The following is a 23,157-nucleotide window of genomic DNA, read 5'->3' as shown; positions in this document are numbered from 1 at the left end:
TTCATAACTTTCTTCCAAACCCAGAATAAAACCCATCCAATTCCCCCCTAGTTTGTCTCTACCCCTTCCTTTGTTATTCATAAAATAAACATTTTAATATTTTTTACTCTTTTACTCTGTAATTTGCCAAAAGAAAAAAAACAGAGGAAAAGAAAAGCAAAGAAAACCCAATTTTCAGAGTGTAAAAACAAAGAAAATGGAAGCTTAGAATAATCTTCAAAACTATTTTTTTTGTTTTTTTTTTTCTGAGCTTTTTTTTTACAATATGAATTTTTTTCAATGATTACCTAAACCTTACCCACAATTTTTTTTTCATGGCTTGTTCAAGTCATCATTCATTAGAGCAAAGTCAAGAAGCGTTTTCACTGCTGAAATCCATGCCTTTAGTTTCCAGAGTACAGGCCTACTTTAGCAGAGTTTCAAGATCGAAAAAGAGGCTTCCCAGTATGGAATCAGCAAAATCATACAGCCAGTACCACCTACATCTAAAAAGACAGCAATTGGGAACCCCAATCGTTCCCTTTTGGTTTGTGCTGAAGCTAATGCAAGCTCCGATTTGAAGCCAACACCCACATTCACTACTCGTCAACAACGTATCGGGTTTTGCCCCAAAAAGCCCCGACCTGTTCAGAAACCGCTATGGCAAAGTGGGGAGTACTATACTTTCCTAGATTTCGAAGCTAAAGCCAAACATTTCAAAAGGAATTACTTGAAAAAATACAGCAAGAAGGGTACCCTTTCAACTTTAGAAGTTGAAACCCTTTTTTGGAAACCAACAGTTGATAATCCTTCCATGGTTTGAGTATGCTAATGACATGCTTGGTTCAACTTTTGTGTCATTGAACCCAAAGAAGAGTAGTGGAGGAGGGAGAGAAGTAGGGGAAGGGCTTACAGTAGGAGAAACACCAAGGAAAATGAGAGCTTTTTGATCATATCCTCATTTGGATTCACATTGTATTGCACTGATTCTATTTTGTTAGTATTATATGATCCACTGAATTTTTTCTACTTAAAATGAAATTCCCTCATCTCTTTGGGCCTACTTTTCTGGAAATTGGACTTCCAAAGTTGAATGTTAACAGAGCTTCTGGTTGGTGTCTACTGTTAAAGATGGCCCATCCACTTAAGCCTTCAAAACTTTATAATTTTTTAATACAATTTAAAATTTTCACCTAAGTATAACATTGATTGAATCTTCACTAAATTAGCATTATTGTTCTTACATCAATAAAAAAATATGTGTATTAAAATGATTTTTCCTTGATTTACAGATTTGAAAGAATTATAAATAAAAATAAGGATTGTAACGAAAATTTTCATTGTCGAGAATAAAATGTTATCATTTTCCCATAAGTATATAATATAAGGATTATTTCTAATTTATCGTTACAATAGTAAGAAAATTCGTGTGATTTCCAAAAAAACTTTAATCAATATTTTAAATTTGGATTTATTTTTATTGAGATAAATCTTAAAATTATATATAAATTTTAATTTAATGTGCAATTATATACATGAACTTTAATTTGGTGTAATTATACGCGTGAAACTCTAATTGTAGTTTAAATGTATAGTTGAAACTTTAATTTTGATTTAATCATACACATTTAATGAAATAAATACATTAATTTATATTTGTATTGGATAAATATAATTATTTATACATACAATATATAAACATAAAATGATGTTATATCCATAATTGTATTAATAATTTACATAAATTTAATCAAATATATACAATTACACATTAAATCATAGTTAGTGTATAGTTTTAGTATTTATTCTTTTTTATTCTTACATATAATAAATGCTGGCTAAATTATTTACTTATCCCGCAAGTTAAAATGAGGCAAACAATGTCCCACTTAGGGGGGAAAATTGAGACTAAAATGTTTAATTTTCTTGGCAGTCCCCAATGCGGATTAATTCCTACAAATTTAAAATTAAGAATTGACTTATTTTAAATTTGTGGTCTTTTCAGATAAAATGTTGATATGTCATCAAATCAATTATATAATATTAATCATGCTAAAGTAAAAATTTTGTGGGTTTTCGAACTTTGTATGATAGTTTGATAATTAAGGGTGTTTACTGTCTTAAGTGTTATCTGAGTTCGAATCGCACTAATTGTATTTATTATTTGGACTTTATCCTGTTATTTTAATTTATCAAAAAATAAATAATTTAACCTACCACATGATTCATGCTTCTAGATTTAATATTCATAAACTTGTGGGCTCCCAAGAAATTAAAAAGTTAAAAAGTCATCATCATACCTTGAGAATCTATTAACAATACCATAAAGTTAAACCTCAATGTATTTTAGCAAAACTCCCTTTATTATAAAGTAGGTCCATAAATATTCTTTTTTACTTTTCTAGGAATGTCCTACATGTCTTATTATGTTATGATAATTTATTAGTAATTTTTTATGATAAACAATAAGTTTATAAAAAGTTATTTCTTAGAGTATTTCTTTTTAATGATTTGATATTTATTGGTGTTAAATTTAGTGAGGATGTCAACGTTGTCAAGTTATTCGTGTCCCATTGTAATGGTTGTAATTATTATATGATTATAGTATACCCCGACATTTATAGTTGAATTTTTAAAATTTAAGTTAATTTTGAAAGGCTGGAGGTAACATTTAACCCTGAACTCGATATCTTTTGGTGTCAAGTTATGTATAATTGTTTTTTTTTTAAATGTATAACATAATTCGAAAATATTTCAATGAAAATTTAAATGGAAGTTAGCATCCTTGAGTGTTGAACTTCGTTTGAAAACCCTAATTTTAAAACCTATAAATAGACAATCAAACCCATTAGTTTTTCACAAAGAAAACTAAAGAATTTCCTCTTCTGCATTATACTAAAGCCTAGATACATAAGTATATTAAAATTCCAATTTTCAAGCATACCATAATGCCTGTTGGCTCATTGAGAAATGAATGAGGACATTTTGTCAACATTGGAGTGTTCTCTTGTGGTTTGAGCTCACAATAATATGGGTCTAGATTTGTCTGACAATAAAATCATTCCCTGTTAACAGAAGTCAGATTCTATCACACTAGTTGAATTAGGAAAGTTGCTTTCATGTCGTCACTCATACTCCCTCTAATTGAGTGATGGAGTACCAATATCTTTGTGTTTCTTCTTCATTGCAGCAAAGTGACAATAACGGTATAGAATGTAACATTGTTGACAGGGCTTCCGATGGATGAGCTGTAATACCCCTACCCGTATTCATTGCCGAAATAGGGTACGAGGCATTACCGGAGTTTACGAATTAAATTTTTTTTTTATATTCAATATAACCCTTTTATAAATATCTAACCTTCCCTGTAATATTAAATCGAGACCAATCCACATCAACCAAATCAATTCAACATATTTTCATGATAGATTCATGCATTTATATAAGATAACGTCATCACATATCTATAACCAAGTTTGTTAACTATACTAATGGCTAACTTTACATTCATTTCACGTTAACATTTACTTTGTTAGCTTATACATGCCATTGATTTCCAAATTAAAGTTTCTTTATATACCGAAATCCTGAGGTTGACAGCGTGATGTGTCTCCGACCAAATCCGACCTCCGAGCTCTTAACACTACAAAACAGGGAAAAATGAAATGGGGTAAGCACTTTGTGCTTAGTAAGCTCATGTAACAAGAATTATACTTACCTAATATTTTCAATACAATACAATAAACATCCATATATCCATTCAATGCATTATTACCCTAATATGCACAAACTCAACATTCAAGTTCAAGTTAGTACAAGAATTATACTTACCTAATATTTTCAATACAATACAATAAACATCCATATATCCATTCAATGCATTATTACCCTAATATGCACAAACTCAACATTCAAGTTAGTACAATAATTTCCATGTACCAATAATATATACTATGATTGATGAGCTCGTCAATACCATGATTTCCATTTCCTTGTTATTTTTCCATATTTATCCCGTTGAATTTCTTGAAATTTTCGATGGATTTTCAGAGGTACACTTTTAGTGTACAATTCCGGGTCCGTCAATTCATTTTCATGTGCGCACATATCCATTTCAGAGAGCACACTCCCGCGAACCTCAACCTTGCAACGGGATTACCAGTCCAGGCTAAATCCCCTGCAATATAAACTCATAGAGTATTGTCGGGATTACTAGTCCAAAGCTAAATCCTCGCAACGACAATTACTCTAATGAGCTTGGATCGAATTACCAGTCCAGGCTAAATTCAGCCCTAATTCGGATTACCCGTCCGGCTAAATCCATTTTACACATATTCTTCGGAGGGCTATATCAGATAGGATCACCGGCGGGCTAGATCCTTTTACCGTCAATTCCTTTTCGAGATCCATCGAATTTTCCTTTCATTCAAACGGATTTCTTCCCATTTTATCAAATATATCAATGTTTCATAAAGTTCCGTATAATGAACATTCAAATCATATTCATATCAAAACATGCATTTCAAGCATTTAAGAATATAATTCAAGTTACACGAACTTACCTTGATACTTGTTTGTAAACAAGAAAAATCTGCTAATCCGAACTTTTCCTTTCCTCGATCTAGCTTCGTATTTGAATCTTCTGGATCTAAATAAATAAATTTAATTATCAATTTAATACATTTCATGTTCATATGCAACATTCTCTATAATTTAACTATTATTTATAGTTCATTCAAAGCTGTCTACTTGAGTCATAGTCACTAAATTATTTATAACTTGAGCTACGGAACTCAAAATTAAGATCCGTTAATTTTTCCTGAAACTAGACTCATATATATTTTTACTATAAAATTTTCAGAATTTTGGTTTAGCCAATAAGTACAGTTTATTCTTCAAAGTTACCCTATTCTGTTGTCTAACAGTTCTGACCCTTCTTCACTAAAAATAAATTATCTCTTTATACAGAATTCAAATGATGTTATTGTTTGTTTCTATTAAAATAGACTCATTCAGAATTCTATACATATAAATTTAAGTCCCTAATTATTTTTATTCAATTTTTATAATTTTTGAAAGTCAGAACATGGGAACCTGAATTCATTCTGACATTGTCTCACAAAATTCATTATATCTCAAAATTTACAAATCCATTACTTACAATATTTCTTCTATGAGAAACTAGACTCAATAAGATTTAATTCCATATTTTTTTCATCTTCTAATTCGATTCATACAATTTTTGGTGATTTTTCAAAGTTAGTCTACTGCTGCTGTCCAAACTGTTTTAGTGCAAGCTGTTTATTACCATTTTTCCCCTAAGCTTTTAATAAATGATAATTTCGTCCCTACTCAATTAGCCTCTCAATTGAGCTGATTTTTCTCAATTAACTTTTTATTCTATCACCTTAAACTAGTTTACAACCTTTAGGAATCAAAATTTCAGCAATAGACTTTAATTCCAAGCATTTTCACAATTAGGTCTTAAAAATCAATTTCTATTGAAATTACCTAATAAAATCATCTCATAAACAAATTAAAGCTTTAATTTCATTCTATTTTATCATAAACTTACAGCACTCAGCCATGGTGACTTTCAACTTCATCCATGAAATCAAAAACTAATGAATTTAATAGTAGGACCTAGTTGTAAAAGTCTTAGAAACACAAAAATTACAAGAAAAAGGCAAGGATTAACTCACTTGGTGCAAGAATTATGAAATACCAGCTTATAGAACCCTCCTATGGCGTTTTTAGCTGCTGGAATTGAAGAGAAATGAAGAGAAATCTAGATATTTCCTATTTAGTCCTAGTTTTATTTAGTTAATTTTGCAATATTCCAATTTTACCCTTAATTTATCAATTTTTCTGCTGATTTCATACCCTTGCCGTCCAGCCCAAATAACTTTTGGGTCTAATTTCCTTTTAAATCCTTTCTCATTAGACTCTTAAGCTAGTTAATCACTCTAGCAACTTTTACACCTATTACAATTTAGTCCTTTTTATTTAATTGACTACCCAAACATTAAAATTTCCTAACAAAATTTTAATACCACATTAATAAAATTTCATAAATATTTATAAAATTATTTTTGACTCGGTTTTATGAGATAGAGGTCTCGATACCTTATTTTACCCAATTTCTTCAATAATTTCTTTTCTAATTAATCACTAAATCGATAAAATTTTCCTATCAATATTTTCATAAGATTTTCATATCATATCAATTTTCAAGCAAAAATATTGAAATAAATTTCTCTTTAAATCGGATCTATGGTTACGAAACTATTGTTCCGATAACCTTGAATTTAGGCCATTATATGAGCGTCTTACAATTGGAAGTTTTGAGCATAATGTAGGGCAAATCCTTTATCGAGCATTCAGAATTCGTACTAACCTTAAACCCGATTTCTAAGGGCATTGAATTAAGATAAAAAAGCTATTAGCCACCTTAAAAGATTCTATTAAAAAAAATACATGCAATGAACTTCATTTACTTTTTTTGATATAATCTCGTTCTAAGTTGTTATCATATCTGCTCATTTTTATACAATGCCTAAAACTACCAATAACCTCTCCTTAACTCCTAAATAAGAGAACAATATACTTCAACACATACGAACTCACGTCCTCCTATATTGACAACAATACCAATACCAATCGAGCTAAAACTCAATCAACAACTTCATTTACTTTTAGGGTCCGTTTGGAAGCCAGGAAAACATTTTCCAGAAAATGTTTTCTTGGTTTTACCATGTTTGGATGCTTGAAAACATTTTCCAAAGGGAAAATATTTTACTGGACACGGGTAAAATCCCCTCCAATTTGGGGAAAACGTCTTACCAATTTCAATTGTGTAAGACATTTTCCATCTCCTCTTCATCCAGGTAAGGCTTTGTTTTTCATCCGTTCTGCCTTATTTTTCTTCCATTCTTCAAATTTTTCCATGTCTTCTTCTTCTTTCGTTCTTCAAATCCTTCCTTTTCCTTAATTCGTCAGCATTTCATTTCTCGCTCAGCAAAATTTACACACTTCTTTGTTTTGCTTTCTCATCTTCTCCTCTTTCTCGGATCTCATTCTTTCTTGCAAGGTATGGCATCTTAGTATTCTGCTTTTTCATTTTGTTTTGGTGATGGGTTTTGTGATGTGGAGTTGTGGTTTTGGTGATTCTCTTTTTCATATGGATTCTGATTCCCTTGGATTGAGATTGACGTGTGGTTGTTGTCCCTCTTTTGGTTTTTTTCATTCTTGTTGTTTCCGCTTTTTTTGCCATACTAACAAACCATGGTCGTTCTCTTGGTAGTCGGCAGTGATTTTGGCTTATACTTTCGGTTGTTGGTGGGATTATCATTTTTCATTCGATGGGTTTTGACTGGTGTTCTCATGTGTTGTTTTAGGTTAGTTGTGTCATATACTTTGTGAGCGTATAGAACCAGAAGCTTCACTACTAGTTCTAGCACAAATACTCTTAGGATCCGAACATCTTAATTTTGCCAACACAAGAAGTATATGAATTAGGCTCCACCAACTGGAAATGTTAAAAGCAAATTTGGATTCTTCTTATAAAACAGATTTGAAAATCTGTTTAAAAATATATATATTTTTGTTTCTTTCTGGCTTTTATGTTATATGATTATTTAAAGTGTTTTCCTTTCTGCGTTCTTTGATTTCATTTTGTTTAATATATCAATTAGCGCTTTAAGTTGTACTTGATTCGTTTAATATATATATATTCAATTGATGAAATGATATGATTTTGGAGGAGGTATATTCATTTTGGTTGTCTTTCTTTCTTTTTCTGATTTAAGATGATTTGTGGAATTGGGTATTTACTATCATATTTTTTTTGTACAAATTAATCCCTACTAGATAGATGAACCAAGTGAGCTGAACTTTGGGTTTTTGGTATCTAAGTATTTGATGCAAAATGAAGTTGTATGATAGCTTGGTTTGCCTTGTCCTAGCTTTGTTAAGTTGAAATTTGAACTTGATTGAATCAAGTTAAATTTGCAAGCCTGTTTCAGTAAATCTAGTGCCTAGAGCTTTAGAATAGATGTTTTAAAGGACATTTCTTTATGTCAAGTAGTCTTCTCTTTTCTTGGATAAGAACTAAAGCATACTTTGTCAAATTAGGCTTGCTTTATACTTAGAAGGCAAATGATCATCCCGCCTTGTGTAAAATTTTCACTTTGGTGCTTAATAACCACTGTGGATTTTAGTTTCTTCTTTGTTTGTCATAAAGAATAATTAGTACAAATTTAAATTTGAAATTAGAAAGATAAATAACACTCTCGTAGTGTTCTCCCTTTTGATTTGTACTGTAATATGCATATTAATGTTGAGTTAATTAAAAAAGGATTGTTATACTGGTAAATTGTTAATTGTTGCATGCTGTTTGAAATAGAAATGCTTATTGAAGTCTTAGGTGCCTAAAGTGCCTATTACTTATTTTGATCTTATCATTTTAATGCATCTGGTTTATGGTTTATAAATATTTTACTATGACATATGCATGATTTCGATTTATGAGAATAAAAGATAGTGACAAGTTCAATTTCTATATTCTAGATTTTGGTGGTGGGCTCTGCCTCTTGATCCATTTTCTTCCCTCCGGTTTTTTTAATTTAAACATGGTTGATGTTTTTTTTATATTAAAACATAATTACATCAATCATTATTTCCATTTAAAATTTTAACAAATTTAAGTATAGTTTATACATAATTTATATATTACAAATTTTCAATTTAAAATATTAAAATCTTAATTTTATAGTTAAATTACAATTTTATTAACTAAGCTTTTATTTTTAAGTTATTAAATATTAAATATTCTATTAAATAAATTTATCATATTTTCTTATGGTATCCAATTTTACAAATAAATATAAATATATATTTTTGATATGATCATAAAACATTATCCCCAAATCTTTGAAAATTCCACCCAACTCTCGTATGCAACTTTGGCTAAAATCTATACATATTATTACGTGGAAAATTCATACTATTACCTACTTTTCTTTTCATTTTTTGGATTAAAATGTTTGATGACTATTTCTATTTCACTAATAAAATATAATCAAAGCTAAGGATTTAATTCAAATTTCTTCATCCAAATACTTTTTAATTTCAACTTTTAAATTTAATATTGTCTTCTATGTCCAAGAAAAGAGAATAATATATTTTATTACTTACAGAAAGAATTTTCAATTTCTAAATATGTTTTTTTATTCTTAAAACATTTAAAAATGATAGAAAGACCAATGGACCACAGTGGTTCAATGCGAAATATAAAATCGGCTTTAATTATACATTCGTAATATATATATATATATATATATATATATATATATATATATATATGTATGTATGCACTTTAGTCATGGTAATTTTAGTCATATATGTGATCTTATGAAAAGTTTACGTATTTTTTTTAGTGACTTGTGTAGATGGATCGTAATCAACATCATGCAATTGTCGGAGTCGTGGCTTCAGTTTTGGCTTTTGGGGCTCTCTGAATTAAAAAATTAAAAACTAGGAAGGAAATTAGTTCTCACCCTCATGTGAATAGAGATTATGAAAGAGAAAATTATATTAATAGTATTTTATATAGTGGTGACCAGCATTATATTGATGTGATAAGGATGAGACTGATTGTATTTTTTAATTTGTGTAATATTCTTAGTAGAAATAATTTGTTACAATCAACTAAATCGGTGAATATTAGGGAGCAAGTGGTTATATTTTTACATAGAATTGGTCATAATATAAGGTTTCGAGTGATAGGATCTAGATATTATAGATCAACTGAGACAATTCACTGTTATTTTAGGGTTGTATTGAGAGCTATTTTGAAATTGTATAAGCTAGTTATTAGATTACCTGATGAGTCAATTCCTAGTGAAATCAGAAACAATCCAAGGTTTTATCCTTATTTTAAAGATTGTATTGGAGCATTAGATGGAACTCATGTTTGTGCATCCGTTCCACTTAACATTCAAGGAAGATTTCATAGCCGTAAAGGGGGGACGACACAAAATGTATTGGCTGCCATTACATTTGATTTGAAATTTTCCTATGTTCTAGCTGGTTGGGAAGGTAGTGCACATGATTCTCGTATTTTAAGTGATGCACTTTCACGCCCAAGAGGATTAAGAATTCCGGAAGGTAAGAATTATACAACATTAAATACCAAATAGTTCTAGTAAGCTCATAATTTATTAGTAATAATTATGTTTTGTTAAATTGTAGGTAAATATTATCTTGCTAATGCTGGATATGGCATCTGTAATGGATTTATTACCTCATATCATGGTGTTTTATATCATTTAAAAGAGTTTAGTGCTCAAGAGCCTGAAAATGCAAAGGAACTCTTTAATCTTCATCATTCATCATTACGAATCACTATTGAACGTGTTTTCGGGATTTTGAAGAAACGGTTTCGTGTATTAGATGCTGAACCATTTTGGAATTTTCAAACTCAAGTAGATATAGTTTTGGCTTGTTGCATCATTCATAATCATATCATGGGAGTTGATCCTAGTGATTTACTTAATCAAGGATTATACGAGGAGCCTGAGTCTGATTTGATAATATCAACTCTTACGGAGCGAGAAGAAAGAGAAGAAGCAAGAGAATGGTCTGCTAAGAGAGATGAAATTGCACAAACTATGTGGACTAATTATATGGCTAGAAATATTAGGTAGGTTTAGGGCTTAGGGTTGTTGTTTCTATGTTATGTATGTTTTAGTATTAAAATTGTTTTTTTTTTGTTAATGTTGGATTCTAAAATTTTAGTTTATTATATTTGTTGGATTCTGAAATTATTATGTCTTGATTTTGTTAGATATTGATTATGTTTCAAGCTTGTTAGATATTGAATTTATTATGTTTTAAGCTTGTTGGATATTGAAATGATTGACAATGACAATTATTAATGTAGAATGGGTAAGGGCAACAAGAAGGGACCTCCAAGCAATTCAGTTGGACAAAACCGATGGAACATCTTTTTCTTGAAATTTTAGCAGAGGAGGCCCAGAAAGGAAATAAGCCTTCTAATACTTTCAAAGCAGTTTCTATTAATCGAGTTGTCGAAGCTATTTCTGAAAAATTTCAAATCCAATGCGATGCAAAATATGTGGAAAATCATTTGAGGACTGTAAAAAAATAGTGGCAGAATATATGCACAATTCGGGGTGAAAGTGGTTTTGGATGGGATGATAACATGAAAATGATCACATGTGATAGAGCGACATATGATGCAGCAGTAATGGTAATATATGTATATATATGGTAAGTATATTTCAATTATTTTTTACTTGTTATTCTAATTTTGTATAATATCCAACAGACGCACAAGAAGTATGAGCCATTTTTGAATAAAAGCATTGATCATTATGATGAAATGGCTTTAGTTGTTTGCAAAGATATGGCAATAGGGAGTTTTGCCAGAACATTTGCTGACATAGATTTGGATGATGATAACATAGATTCAGTGCCTATAGACTGCGAGAATGAAGCGACTGAAGAGGTAAGAACAAATGTATCTTCATCTGGCACATCCAAACGTAAAAGAAAAAAGGCTCAAGAAAGTGTCAATGATGAACAAATTAAATTTGTGGGTGAACAACTTGGCAAAATTGCTAATGCTTTGGAACAATTTACTGCGGATAAGACACCGCATCTTTACGAAGAAGTGATGTCAATAGAGGTAGAAGGATTTGATGATGACTTCCTTTGTTCTGTGTTTGATTATTTAGTGAGTCATGAATCTGAGGCAAAAGCTTTTTTAGTTAAAAGTAATAAGCATAGAAAAATTTGGCTTCAAAAATTTTCTCAAGGTTAAAGATATTGATACTTTTAATGTGGTGTAATATTAGGTATGCACTTGGACAATATTGTTGTTATCATGTGGTGTAATATTAGTTATCATATGGTGTAATATTAGTTATGCACTTGGATAATGTTGTTGTTATCATGTGGTGTAATAGTAATTATGTATTTAGATAATATTATTAATTTCTAGTATTAATTGTGGTTTGGAAGCTAATTTATAATTATTCAATCCTTATTTTTTATTTTTATAACACAATTAAAAATAATTTATTTGACTTTGGTTGTTTTCAATTTATGACGGTTAATATTCTAATTTAATAATTGAGTATTATTATATATATAAAATGATTTATTTATTTATAAATAAATCATTGCAATACATGTAAAACAATTTAAAATATAAATTTATTAATATATATATATAAAGTAAACTCAATCAAAAAAGAAAAGATAATAAATTCTTAAATATATAAATTTTATTAAAACAACTTTTCAGGAAAATATTTTCATGAAATCTACCAAACAACAGAAAATATTTTATACAGATTCATCTAAACACCAGAAAAATAAATCATTTTCTAGAAATTATTTTTCAATAAATTATTTTCTAAAAATCATTTTTCAAAAAACATTTTACCTATAAACAAACGGAGCTTAATAAATATAATTTTACATAACCACTAAACCCAAAAGGAAAAGTTTGGATTGATGAGGACGTTATTGGTTACTGTTGGGCACAAAAAGAAACCAATGTCGTCCTTAATTTAATAAAAGCAAAAGATTGTTAAGATTTCACCTCACAAAATTAGGTGGAATGAAATTATGTGCACTAATAAAATTGCAAGAATTACTCGTGGAGAAGGATTGCTGTTTTGACTTTTATTTTTCTAAAAAAGCAGCTTCTAATCAAATTACCAATTTTCCATGTCAATCCTGTCGGTGCTGTCTACAAGATTTGAGTTACCATCTCCTACATTTCTTCTTCTTTTTTCTTTATAGATTTTAAAACATATTTTTATATATCATAATATGAATTTAGTATAATTATAAATTTCATCCTTTTTTTATTTTATAAAATTGATAGTGTTAAATCATTTCTTAGTAAAATGTAAACTCAAATTACCAATTTTACTAATTTATTACATATAAATAGTTAATTGTTGATTTTATTAAATATTTGCAATTAAATCATTAACGTTGAAATCCTACCATCAAGTTGTAATTATTTATTGTTCAATTCTGGGACATTTATCTAAGAACCAAAACATATGGCATCTTAGAAGTGTACTGTAATTTGTCCTGTCTTAATCTTACCATTATTTTATGTCTTAAAAGTGCCTATTAAAATAAATTCAAAGAATTTTACATATATTTTCTTTTATCTGAAACCCTTCACATTTGGTAGATATTTTCACTTTTTATTAAAATTAAAACCACTTCATTCTAATATTATTTTTATATCCATCTTAAATTCAAATATTTTTCTTTATTTTTCAAGCGAGTCCAATATCTCATCATTCATATTTTGTAAGTCCATTAAAAAGTAAATACTAACTACGAGTTTTAAAATTACTCCATACTCAGAACGAAGATCGAACTTTTATCTCACATAAATTATATATTTTATTAAGACTAGTTTAGATAGATTTAAAAACTCATTTCATTATTACTGATTAAGTCTTAGCTTAATTGGTATGGATATTATTGTCAATACATAAGGGCATGGGTTCGAATGAGCTGAAACACATTATCTTCCTATTTAAATGTTGGAGAGAATTTTTGGATAGTTATGATCAGAACCCAAGATTATTAAAAAAAATCATTTCATTATTTAAAAATTATTTATCCAAATCGATAATAAACCTAACGTTCTGATATTGGGGTAATAGAAAAAAGACCAAACTTAAACGAAAGAGGGTGGGGGCAGATTGTGTCACAAGCACAGCTAGCAGTGTCCCTTGCCTCATTTTCAAACACACTATTCACCTAACACATGACCAAGCTGTTGTTTGGTGAGATATCTACAATCTACTTATATTCATTGTATTAAGTCAATTTTATTGCAAAGTATATGGATGATTTTAATTTCTTTCTACCCAAATTTTGGGTCTAGGGTTTGGTTTTCCAAGTTAAAAATACATTGGCTCTTTACTTAATTAAGATTAGATTATGCAAAATCATGGTGAGGTGAAAATATTAATGTAATAAATTTATTAAAATTAAATACGGGATATGGTAAATTTGAAATAGTGAGAACTATGATATTTTAGGTTTAAATTTTATGATTTTTATTATGTGTATGTATTTTTTAAATTTATTAAAATATAAAAGACATAAATATCTTCAAAATAACATTTGTTGCATTGGAAAAGAAATAGGCTTTTGGTAGTTTTCAAGTTGAGTTGGGATACAATTTATGGGTGACACAACTCAATCAACCCCCTAATAAAACATACTAAAAATTCTATCACATGCTTATGCGTGTGAAATCACGATTTAAATTACGGATGTATGTTTAAAATAACATACAATAAATAATGAAAAGTAAGGTTTAAAACTAATTAATAATAACACATGAAAGATGTAAAATACTAAAATAAAAAATTAAATTAAATTGTGAGTAAAACGAAATTTAAACATATAAATACATCATAGTAAGAATATTAAATGAATACAATTGTTTATCATGGTGTTGTCGTGAATTTTGAGTTGGTGTCAAATTAACTGGTGGCAAAAACTTAATCAACAATATTATTAATATATACAATTGATGAAGATAATAAAATATGCACACTAAAATTAAAATGTATGAAAATTTTAAAATAAAGCTTTGATTGAGTGGTAAATTTAAAATTTTACTAATGCAATTGGCATGTATTCAAATACCACAATAAGCATATTTTTATTATTTTTTTATAAATTAAAGTACCCTCGAATAATATAACTTATTTTAAATACAAAAGGACATTAAAGTAATTTATTTGACTGAGTTGTGCTCGATGAACTCGTGACACCATCTCAATCAGGAGTTTAAATATTAGGGTAAACTATACTCATGGTTTCTCTAAAATATGGTATGTCCTATTTTGGTCACTCTATTTTTTTTAATTTAGTTATACTAAGCAAGATAATTGAGTGAATTAGTCACTATCATTAAAATTTTCGTTTTCTTTTAATAGATTGCAGACGTGACATTTTTTAACTGACTTTTGACTAAAGTTTTTTGACTAAAATTTAAGGAACTCTTTATAATTAGTTCAAAACTTTTTCCCTCTAAAATTTAAAAAGAGGTTCCTAAATTTTAGTCAAAAATCAACTAAAAAAAAATATGGAATGTCAATCACTCAATAGGTTAATGTGCCACGTCAACAATCTGTTAAAAAAACGGAAATATTAACAATAGTGACTAATTCACAAAATTATATTATTTAAAATGACAAAATTAAGAGGAAAAAAATTGGAGTAATCAAAATAGAACAAACTCTATTTTAAAGTTATAATTTACATTAAATTATAATAAAGATAAATACATAGAGAACTCCCAAAAAAAATTATCCTTATTTGAAATTATTTCATATAAAATTTAAGAGTACCCACGCATAAACCTCATGCAATCAAATAGACAACATTTTGAGGGTGGAAAGGAAAGAGCAAAGATAGCCACGAACAAGATGATGGAACGTAAGCTTTCTGGGGTCCTAGCTTAACTCACGCCTTTAATGCTTAGGAAGATGATGAAGAAAATTGAGCTGCCCCCCCTCTTCTTTACCCTCCACCAATTATGCTATACTATTTGTTAATATATATATTTCGTGTGAGCAAATTTATCATGATTGGTGGTCCAATGTGCCTCTTGGCATGGTTTGGTATTTAAAGTCTATAACAGTGGTAGAATTAGAAAATTCTTTTGGAAGTCGAAATTAAATTGTATATTTTTACGATAGTAAAATATAAATTTATTATTTTAATAGTTTATATCTTTATAATTTTAAATATTAAATTAAATATTTATCATTTTTAGGGCAAAGTACAATTTTATTATTACTAATTTAAAATTTTATAAATTATAAATGATCTAAATGGAAAATTTATAAAGTTAAAAGAATTGTTAAAATAAAATAAATTGAATAATTAACCAAGTTTCCTACTTGACCGTTCTAACTTTGTCTCTATCAAAAATTCCAAACAAAATTCTAAAAGTGGTTAATGTTAACTTGAAAATAATATTGGTGGCCTTTAAGCATAGGAAAAGCATGAGCTTACACATGAAATGTATTTATTAGTACTTAAACATAAAATAAAAGAAATTAACATTTTCCAAAATGGGATTTAAACCTAGAGAGTATAAAATAAGTGTCTTAAACATATAAAAGTCCCTAACTTACATGTGGTGAGAGTAGGTGAGATTACATTCCTTTGGGCAAATCTAGATCTACAATTTCAAACATAATGATTAATGATTTTGTAGAAATGAGGTAATTGTTTTTGTTAACTTTGGTTACAATTTTATAAAACAAAAAGTGAAAAACAATAAAAACAACATCAAGATTTTTGCTGAAAGTAAGGATTCACTAACTTATTCACGGTAAAACTGATGATTTAAATCTTAACATTGACCTAACATTTACCAATTTAGCAACCTCATCATAGTATAAATATTATATCACTCTTCCTCTAAGCATCCCTATTGAAAGCTTAGCTTTGCAACTCAAGAGACTCTCTTGATTGCGTACAAAAACAATGATTTAAGTTTATATAGTACTTAAGTTTTGTTTACATAAAAGTTATAATCTAATCACTTTTTTATAAAGAAGGCTAAAAATCAACATAATCTACCACTTTCATAAGTGTTTCGGTTTAATCCAATGTCTTCAAGCATAGAAAGTGAGTTTATTTGTTCTGCAAGTAACTAGTCTTAATTCGCAAGAAATCAATATTCAGATATTCAATTTCAACTCAATTGGTCTTTATATTATGAACTTTAGTCTAATGATTTTATAAAGCATTAAATTTAAAAATTTTTAGGTCAAAGCTATCATAAATTCTAAACAATTTTGTAAACATTTCTAGAAAGTTATTAATTCCCAATAAATAAATATTTTAAAAGTTGAAAGCATTATATTCTAGACATTTTCTTCCTATAGAATTTAATAGTATTAGTGGATGAAAACAAACAGCATTGAAAATTCAAATTGATTTTTATTTAGATGTATAAGGTATAAATAAAAGAAAACTACACTATCATCATTTTTGAAAACAACTTTTCAAATATTTTCCTTGATATGTATGGTATTAAGCCATGACTAAAATTAAAAACTCAATACTCTCTCCATCTTTATATTATAATATCGTCTTTTGCTAACTCGATATTAATTTAATAAGAAAAATTATTAAAATTATTTTTAAAAACATTAAATATTATTATAATAAAATTTTTATATTATTAAAAATATAATGATTGTTACATAATCTAGCATCAATAAAAAACCATTTTACTCCCACAAATGTTTTTTTTAAATTATAACTATAATCTATAGTTTACTCAATAAAAAAAACTATAATCAATATCTTTTTCTTTCTTAAAATGTCAAGTATATTTATAATTTCATTCAAAATTAATCATTATAATAACAGAATTGAATAACTAACTTAACAGCTTACTAAACTCAAATTAATTAATTATAATTAGAATAAATCTGGGAACTAATTATAACCAAAATATTGAACTAATAACTAGCTAACTATGACTAAATTCAAATTAACAAAATAACTATAACCAAAATAAATTTAGAATAAATATAGAGGAGAACCCATAGTAGCTAACTTACTAGATTTGGACTAAATACGTTGAAAAACTCGTACATTTTACCCTACTATTGAACCGATACTCCAACAAATGTAAATGTAATAATGATTTCAATTCAATATATGTTTAGAATAGGCAAAAAATATATATTATTTTTCGATACAATATTGAAAATAGGGTAATATATTTTGGACTTGTGTTAAGCGGTGTTTGATAAAATTTTAACCATCACTCTATATAAGTAAAAATAAGTAAAAAAAACTATTATTAAATTATAAATATAAAACTTTTGACACATTATTATACATTTACATTCACTAGCTCATATCGCAAGACTTGGAATCTTGTAAGCTTAAGACATTGTGAGCACACGACTTCATGAGTCTATATTGAAAGAACCACATGCTTGACATGGATAAAATATTTACCATTTGTATATCAATATTTTCATTTTATAGATATAATAACCTATACATACGATGATAAGGCATTACTATGTCAACTAAATTTTAGAAAATCCAAAACCAACAACCCATTACATCTCTAGAACTATAGTTAACAACCTCTTAAAAAAGAAAGACCAAAACACTCTTTATTCTTTGAGACTCAACTAGCATCTATTTTCTTCTCTTCTATCTTTTCAGAATACCCATGATTTTAATCTCTCTACGACTCTCCCCCTTTGAATAAACAGTGAGGATCCACCATCAAAATCTTGCTCCTTGTATTAACAGACATGAATTTTTTTTTTAAAGAAAAAATCTTAATATTAAAAGTGAGGAAATTTGTTTGGCTAAGTATACGAAATTCACACTTAAGTTTTAGCTATAAGTGAAAGTAACATGAAAATGAAGAATTTTTCTTATGGTTTAATGGTTAAGAAAACTTTTTCCCTCAATATATATATATATTAAAAATAATATTTAATATTAGTTGAATCTTAACTTGGTTGATATCGATATTGATGTTTATGTAAGAGGACATAAGTTTAAGTATATTGAAACATATTTATTTTCTTATTAAAAATTTGGGGAGGGATTAGGGAAGCCAAAAATTGTTTTAAGGGGCTGAAATTAAATTTAAATTTAAATTTAATGATATTAAAATATAAAAATTTCACCATTTTAATAACCTATATCTTTATAATTTTAAAGGATTAAATCATATTTTTATCATTTTAGGAGGCCAAAATATAATTTTATTTTTACTAATTTAAAATTTTAAAAATATTAAAAGGTCTAAATGATTTTTTTTTCATTTTAAGGGGGTCGGACCCTTATCAGCCCCATTAGCTACCCTCCGAAGGGATTATGGGTAGTTCTAAACATTTGTATTAAAAAAAAATAGTATTTGGCATAATTTTTTCACAAACAACCTTAAAAAATTATTTTTTTAAATATTTATTTTTAATATACGCTTATAAGATATTGTCAATCACTGACCTAATATTGCTTGTGGAGTATAAGTTTTTTAAATATTTATTTTTAATATTTTATTATAGGCCTACCCGATCTTGTTTGTGAAATCTAAAATCTCCAACTAATCGTGTATTAAATTTTATTCCTTCAAATAAAAAAATATACTTTTATTTATCGACTACTATAATATAGTTATTGATTGAGTTTGTGAGAGTTTCAATTCAATTAAAAACTATCAAAATTTTTATAAAATTAATTATAATATTATGAGTATTTTTATTATTTTTATGAATTAATAAAAATATTTATCATGAAATTGGAATATTACACATCCAATTTTACCATTTGGATCAAAATATCAATTAAATTTTGTATAAATATTTAAAAAACAAATTTTCTTACATAATTAATTATTTAAACTATTTACTTTTTGGTTTTTTTTATTACATTTATTAGACCATAGAGAATGGAGAAAATTTCATTATTAATTAATTTTGATGATGATGAACACACACACACACAAAAAAAAAAAAAAAGAAAAAGAAGCTGGTTACTCTGTAGCGTGATGATAATGGAAGCAGATGAGTATTAAAAATTGAATTTTGTTTGGGATTTATATTTTCTAAACAGCCACATGATTGTATTGTGAGCTTCCCTCATTTCCAACATAAAAAAGCTTACCCTCTTCTTCATCCTTTTGTTTCCTTCTTGCTTTTTCTGCATTTCGATGTGAAAAAAACAGTTACAAGAATATCAAAAAAATCATTATAAAATTCAGGCTTTTTAGAGAACCAAAAACAGGAGAGACAGCCAAAGGCAAAGCCTAGAAAGTCAAGTCTACATTTTCTCTCTGTCCCTTTTGAATTTAACCCACCAATTCTAAGTCTGGGTCTGGTTCATATATCTCTGAATCCTCTATCTTCATGCCTACATGAAAGTTTATTTTTCATAGTGAATTGTAAAAGAATCATTGTTTGAAAGAAACAAAGGGATGAAGAAGAAGCTTGTGCTGCATCTGCTTCTTTTCCTTGTTTGTACTTTTGAAAACATTGTTGTTTCGGCCGTACAAGGCCCTGCTTCATCACCCATTTCTACTCCCATCTCTGCTTCAATGGCTGCCTTCTCTCCAGGTACCACTTTTGCTTCTGAAACTGTCCCATTACCCTTTTCCTTTTGGCTCTACATGTTAACTAGCGGAGAGTTTCAAATTTCAAAAACCAACCACATAATTCGGTGCATTTAATAATTTGAACGTGAATCTTTTGTTTCATTGAAATCAACATCCCAGTTAATACATAATCTTTATGATTTTTTTTTAATTTTATTTTAGTGATGAAGACGTTGTCCTGTTTTTTCTCTCTCTGCTTAATTCCGAAGTTTCTTGATCTCTTCAATTTTTTTTTTTTTTGTTATGCTAAAAATGGCACTTCTTTTAACTCTATAACTTGGTTAATGAAACAGCTGGGATTCAACTTGGAGGTGAGGAGCACAAGAAAATGGATCCAACCAAGAAAATGTTATTAGCTCTCATTCTTGCTGGCTCTTCATTGGGTGCAATTATGTCTTCCTTGTTCTGTTTATGGATTTATTACAGGAAGAATTCAAGCAAATCCTCTAAAAATGGTGCTAAGAGCTCAGGTATCTTCTTTTCAGCCAAAAACCATTTTAGTTTTACTTCTTAGTTCTGGAATTTTGAGATTTGTTTTTGTGGCTTTAAATTTGAAGATGGTGAAAAAGGGAATGGTTTGGCACCATATTTGGGTAAATTCAAGTCTATGAGGACGGTTTCCAAAGAGGGTTATGCTTCGTTTATGGACTATAAGATACTTGAAAAAGCTACAAACAAGTTCCATCATGGTAATATTCTGGGTGAGGGTGGATTTGGATGTGTTTACAAGGCTCAATTCAATGATGGTTCTTATGCTGCTGTTAAGAAGTTGGACTGTGCAAGCCAAGATGCTGAAAAAGAATATGAGGTATCATTTCTTAAAATTTGTAACACTTGGTTTTCTTTATATGTTTGATCTGTTGATTTGTTGTTTTGAAATTGCAGAATGAGGTGGGTTTGCTATGTAGATTTAAGCATTCCAATATAATTTCACTGTTGGGTTATAGCAGTGATAACGATACAAGGTTTATTGTTTATGAGTTGATGGAAAATGGTTCTTTGGAAACTCAATTACATGGTAAGAACTTAAGAAAAGAGAGGAATTATATATGGTAATGAAGGAGAAAATGTATTGCTTTCATTTCTGAAAATTTTTAAATGATGTTTTAGGACCTTCTCATGGTTCATCATTAAATTGGCATAGGAGGATGAAAATTGCTTTGGATACAGCAAGGTAAGGTTTTGTATATGGTTTCACTTGTTGCTCTTAGTTAATGAATATGATTAGAAAAAGTCCCAATTGTTGACCAGAGGATTAGAATATCTACATGAGCATTGCAATCCACCAGTCATCCATAGAGATCTGAAATCATCTAATATACTTTTGGATTTGGACTTCAATGCAAAGGTAAATAATTATAATGTAAATTATTAGACCACCTTCTATTTTTTTAGTATTAAAACTTTTGTCTTTGTATGAAGTCCATTGAAGCTCACTTTGTGGATACAGCTTTCAGATTTTGGTCTTGCGGTAACTGATGCGGCAACAAACAAGAATAACTTGAAGCTTTCGGGTACTTTAGGTTATCTAGCTCCAGAATACCTTTTAGATGGTATGTACAACCGGTTTCAATAGGCTTTTTGTTCATATTATTCGATTGTGTTCCTCTTCCATATGTAGGAACTAATAAAAAAGTTGGTCTAGATGCTCAAGACTTCAATAATGGTTCGTACATGTTTTGATCTCAATAAATATATGCTTTATTTAATTACTCTTTCAGCACATGTGCTGCCACCCCAAGGCATCTAGACCAATTATGCTATTCTCTTTTATTATAAAGTTGGCTTCACATGAGTGTAAAACATTTTAGTTGTCATGCTAATGATAAGATGAGGTCCAAAGTATGTGTTATATGCGATGTTCTGTAGTTTTTAGGGAACTGAGGTCTGGGAATGGCATGTTAGAAGGCTAAAATCCATTATTTATCTACTTTTTCCAGGTAAATTAACAGATAAGAGTGATGTTTATGCATTCGGTGTTGTGCTGCTCGAACTTCTATTGGGAAGAAAGCCTGTAGAAAAACTAGCACCAGCTCAGTGCCAATCTATTGTCACATGGGTAGGCCTTGATTTAATGCTAGTTGAAGTAAAAAAAAAAAAAGAATGTTCGGAAATCTAAAGTCATTGCTGTTTATGAATGCAGGCCATGCCTCAGCTTACTGACAGATCTAAACTCCCAAACATCGTGGATCCTGTGATAAGAAATACCATGGATCTGAAGCATTTATATCAGGTTTGTAAGCTTTTTTAGTGATAAAATTAAAACCACTTGGACTGACATTGCTTACTTGGTTGGCAACTTGTTTTGGACTGAGCCTACTGGTGTTTTGGCTATAGCTTCACTTCCAAAAGTCTCACCGGTACACATTGAAATGAGTGAGGCTGAGAGCTTGTTTATTTACTTTTAGAGAGCGTTTTGGTTTGTTTTGCATATTTTGGACGTGGTTGTGCATTGCAGATTTGAATGCTTGCATAAATGTTATTGTAAAATGCAGGTTGCTGCTGTAGCTGTGCTATGTGTGCAACCGGAACCAAGCTACCGTCCATTGATTACGGATGTTCTGCACTCACTTATCCCTCTTGTTCCTATGGAGCTTGGAGGGACTCTAAGAGTTACACAACCTACGGCCCCTTGACCCTAAAAACCGACTCTGGTGTACTGACATGACTCGAAAATAAGACCGTATTTGCTACGATGACGACTGCCATGAAATTTTCTGTTTTGCATCAATTAATCATACATCCGCATCAGTTCCACTGGCTAACCATATGAAAATATTTAGTTATAGTTCATACATTTGGGAGGAAGGAAGATTGGAGGAGTAGAAGGATTTCTGATTGTTCATATCTTTGTGTAAATTGCTTTGTATCTTGATTTGCATATACAATTATACTTTGGACAAACCTTAAATTCTCAAGGAAATTCCTTTTACATTGATTTTCTTTTCCAA

General features: G+C 28.9%; 1 protein-coding gene across 1 annotated transcript; it reads left to right on the top strand.

Annotated features, from left to right (window-relative positions):
- Positions 1-19,513: 19,513 nt before the first annotated feature.
- Positions 19,514-23,157, top strand: LOC108456236 (probable receptor-like protein kinase At1g80640). The gene is made up of 10 exons (XM_017754869.2): positions 19,514-20,168; positions 20,500-20,676; positions 20,764-21,014; positions 21,092-21,224; positions 21,317-21,380; positions 21,458-21,554; positions 21,657-21,759; positions 22,147-22,265; positions 22,350-22,439; positions 22,702-23,157. Exons 1-10 carry the CDS (start codon positions 20,030-20,032, stop codon positions 22,840-22,842), a joined length of 1,314 nt encoding a protein of 437 aa, XP_017610358.1. The 5' UTR covers positions 19,514-20,029; the 3' UTR covers positions 22,843-23,157.

Source organism: Gossypium arboreum, chromosome 7 (assembly GCF_025698485.1).
Source record: "Gossypium arboreum isolate Shixiya-1 chromosome 7, ASM2569848v2, whole genome shotgun sequence".
NCBI lineage: Eukaryota > Viridiplantae > Streptophyta > Magnoliopsida > Malvales > Malvaceae > Gossypium > Gossypium arboreum.
This window is presented reverse-complemented; position numbering and strand designations above follow the sequence as displayed.

Bases quoted from the DNA above. Each gene is read 5' to 3' on its own strand.
- LOC108456236 (XM_017754869.2), top strand. From the start codon at position 20,030: ATGAAGAAGAAGCTTGTGCTGCATCTGCTTCTTTTCCTTGTTTGTACT. The intron at 21,760-22,146 runs GTATGTACAACC...TACTTTTTCCAG, and splicing joins TCCAGAATACCTTTTAGATG to GTAAATTAACAGATAAGAGT. The intron at 22,440-22,701 runs GTTTGTAAGCTT...TGTAAAATGCAG, and splicing joins ATCTGAAGCATTTATATCAG to GTTGCTGCTGTAGCTGTGCT.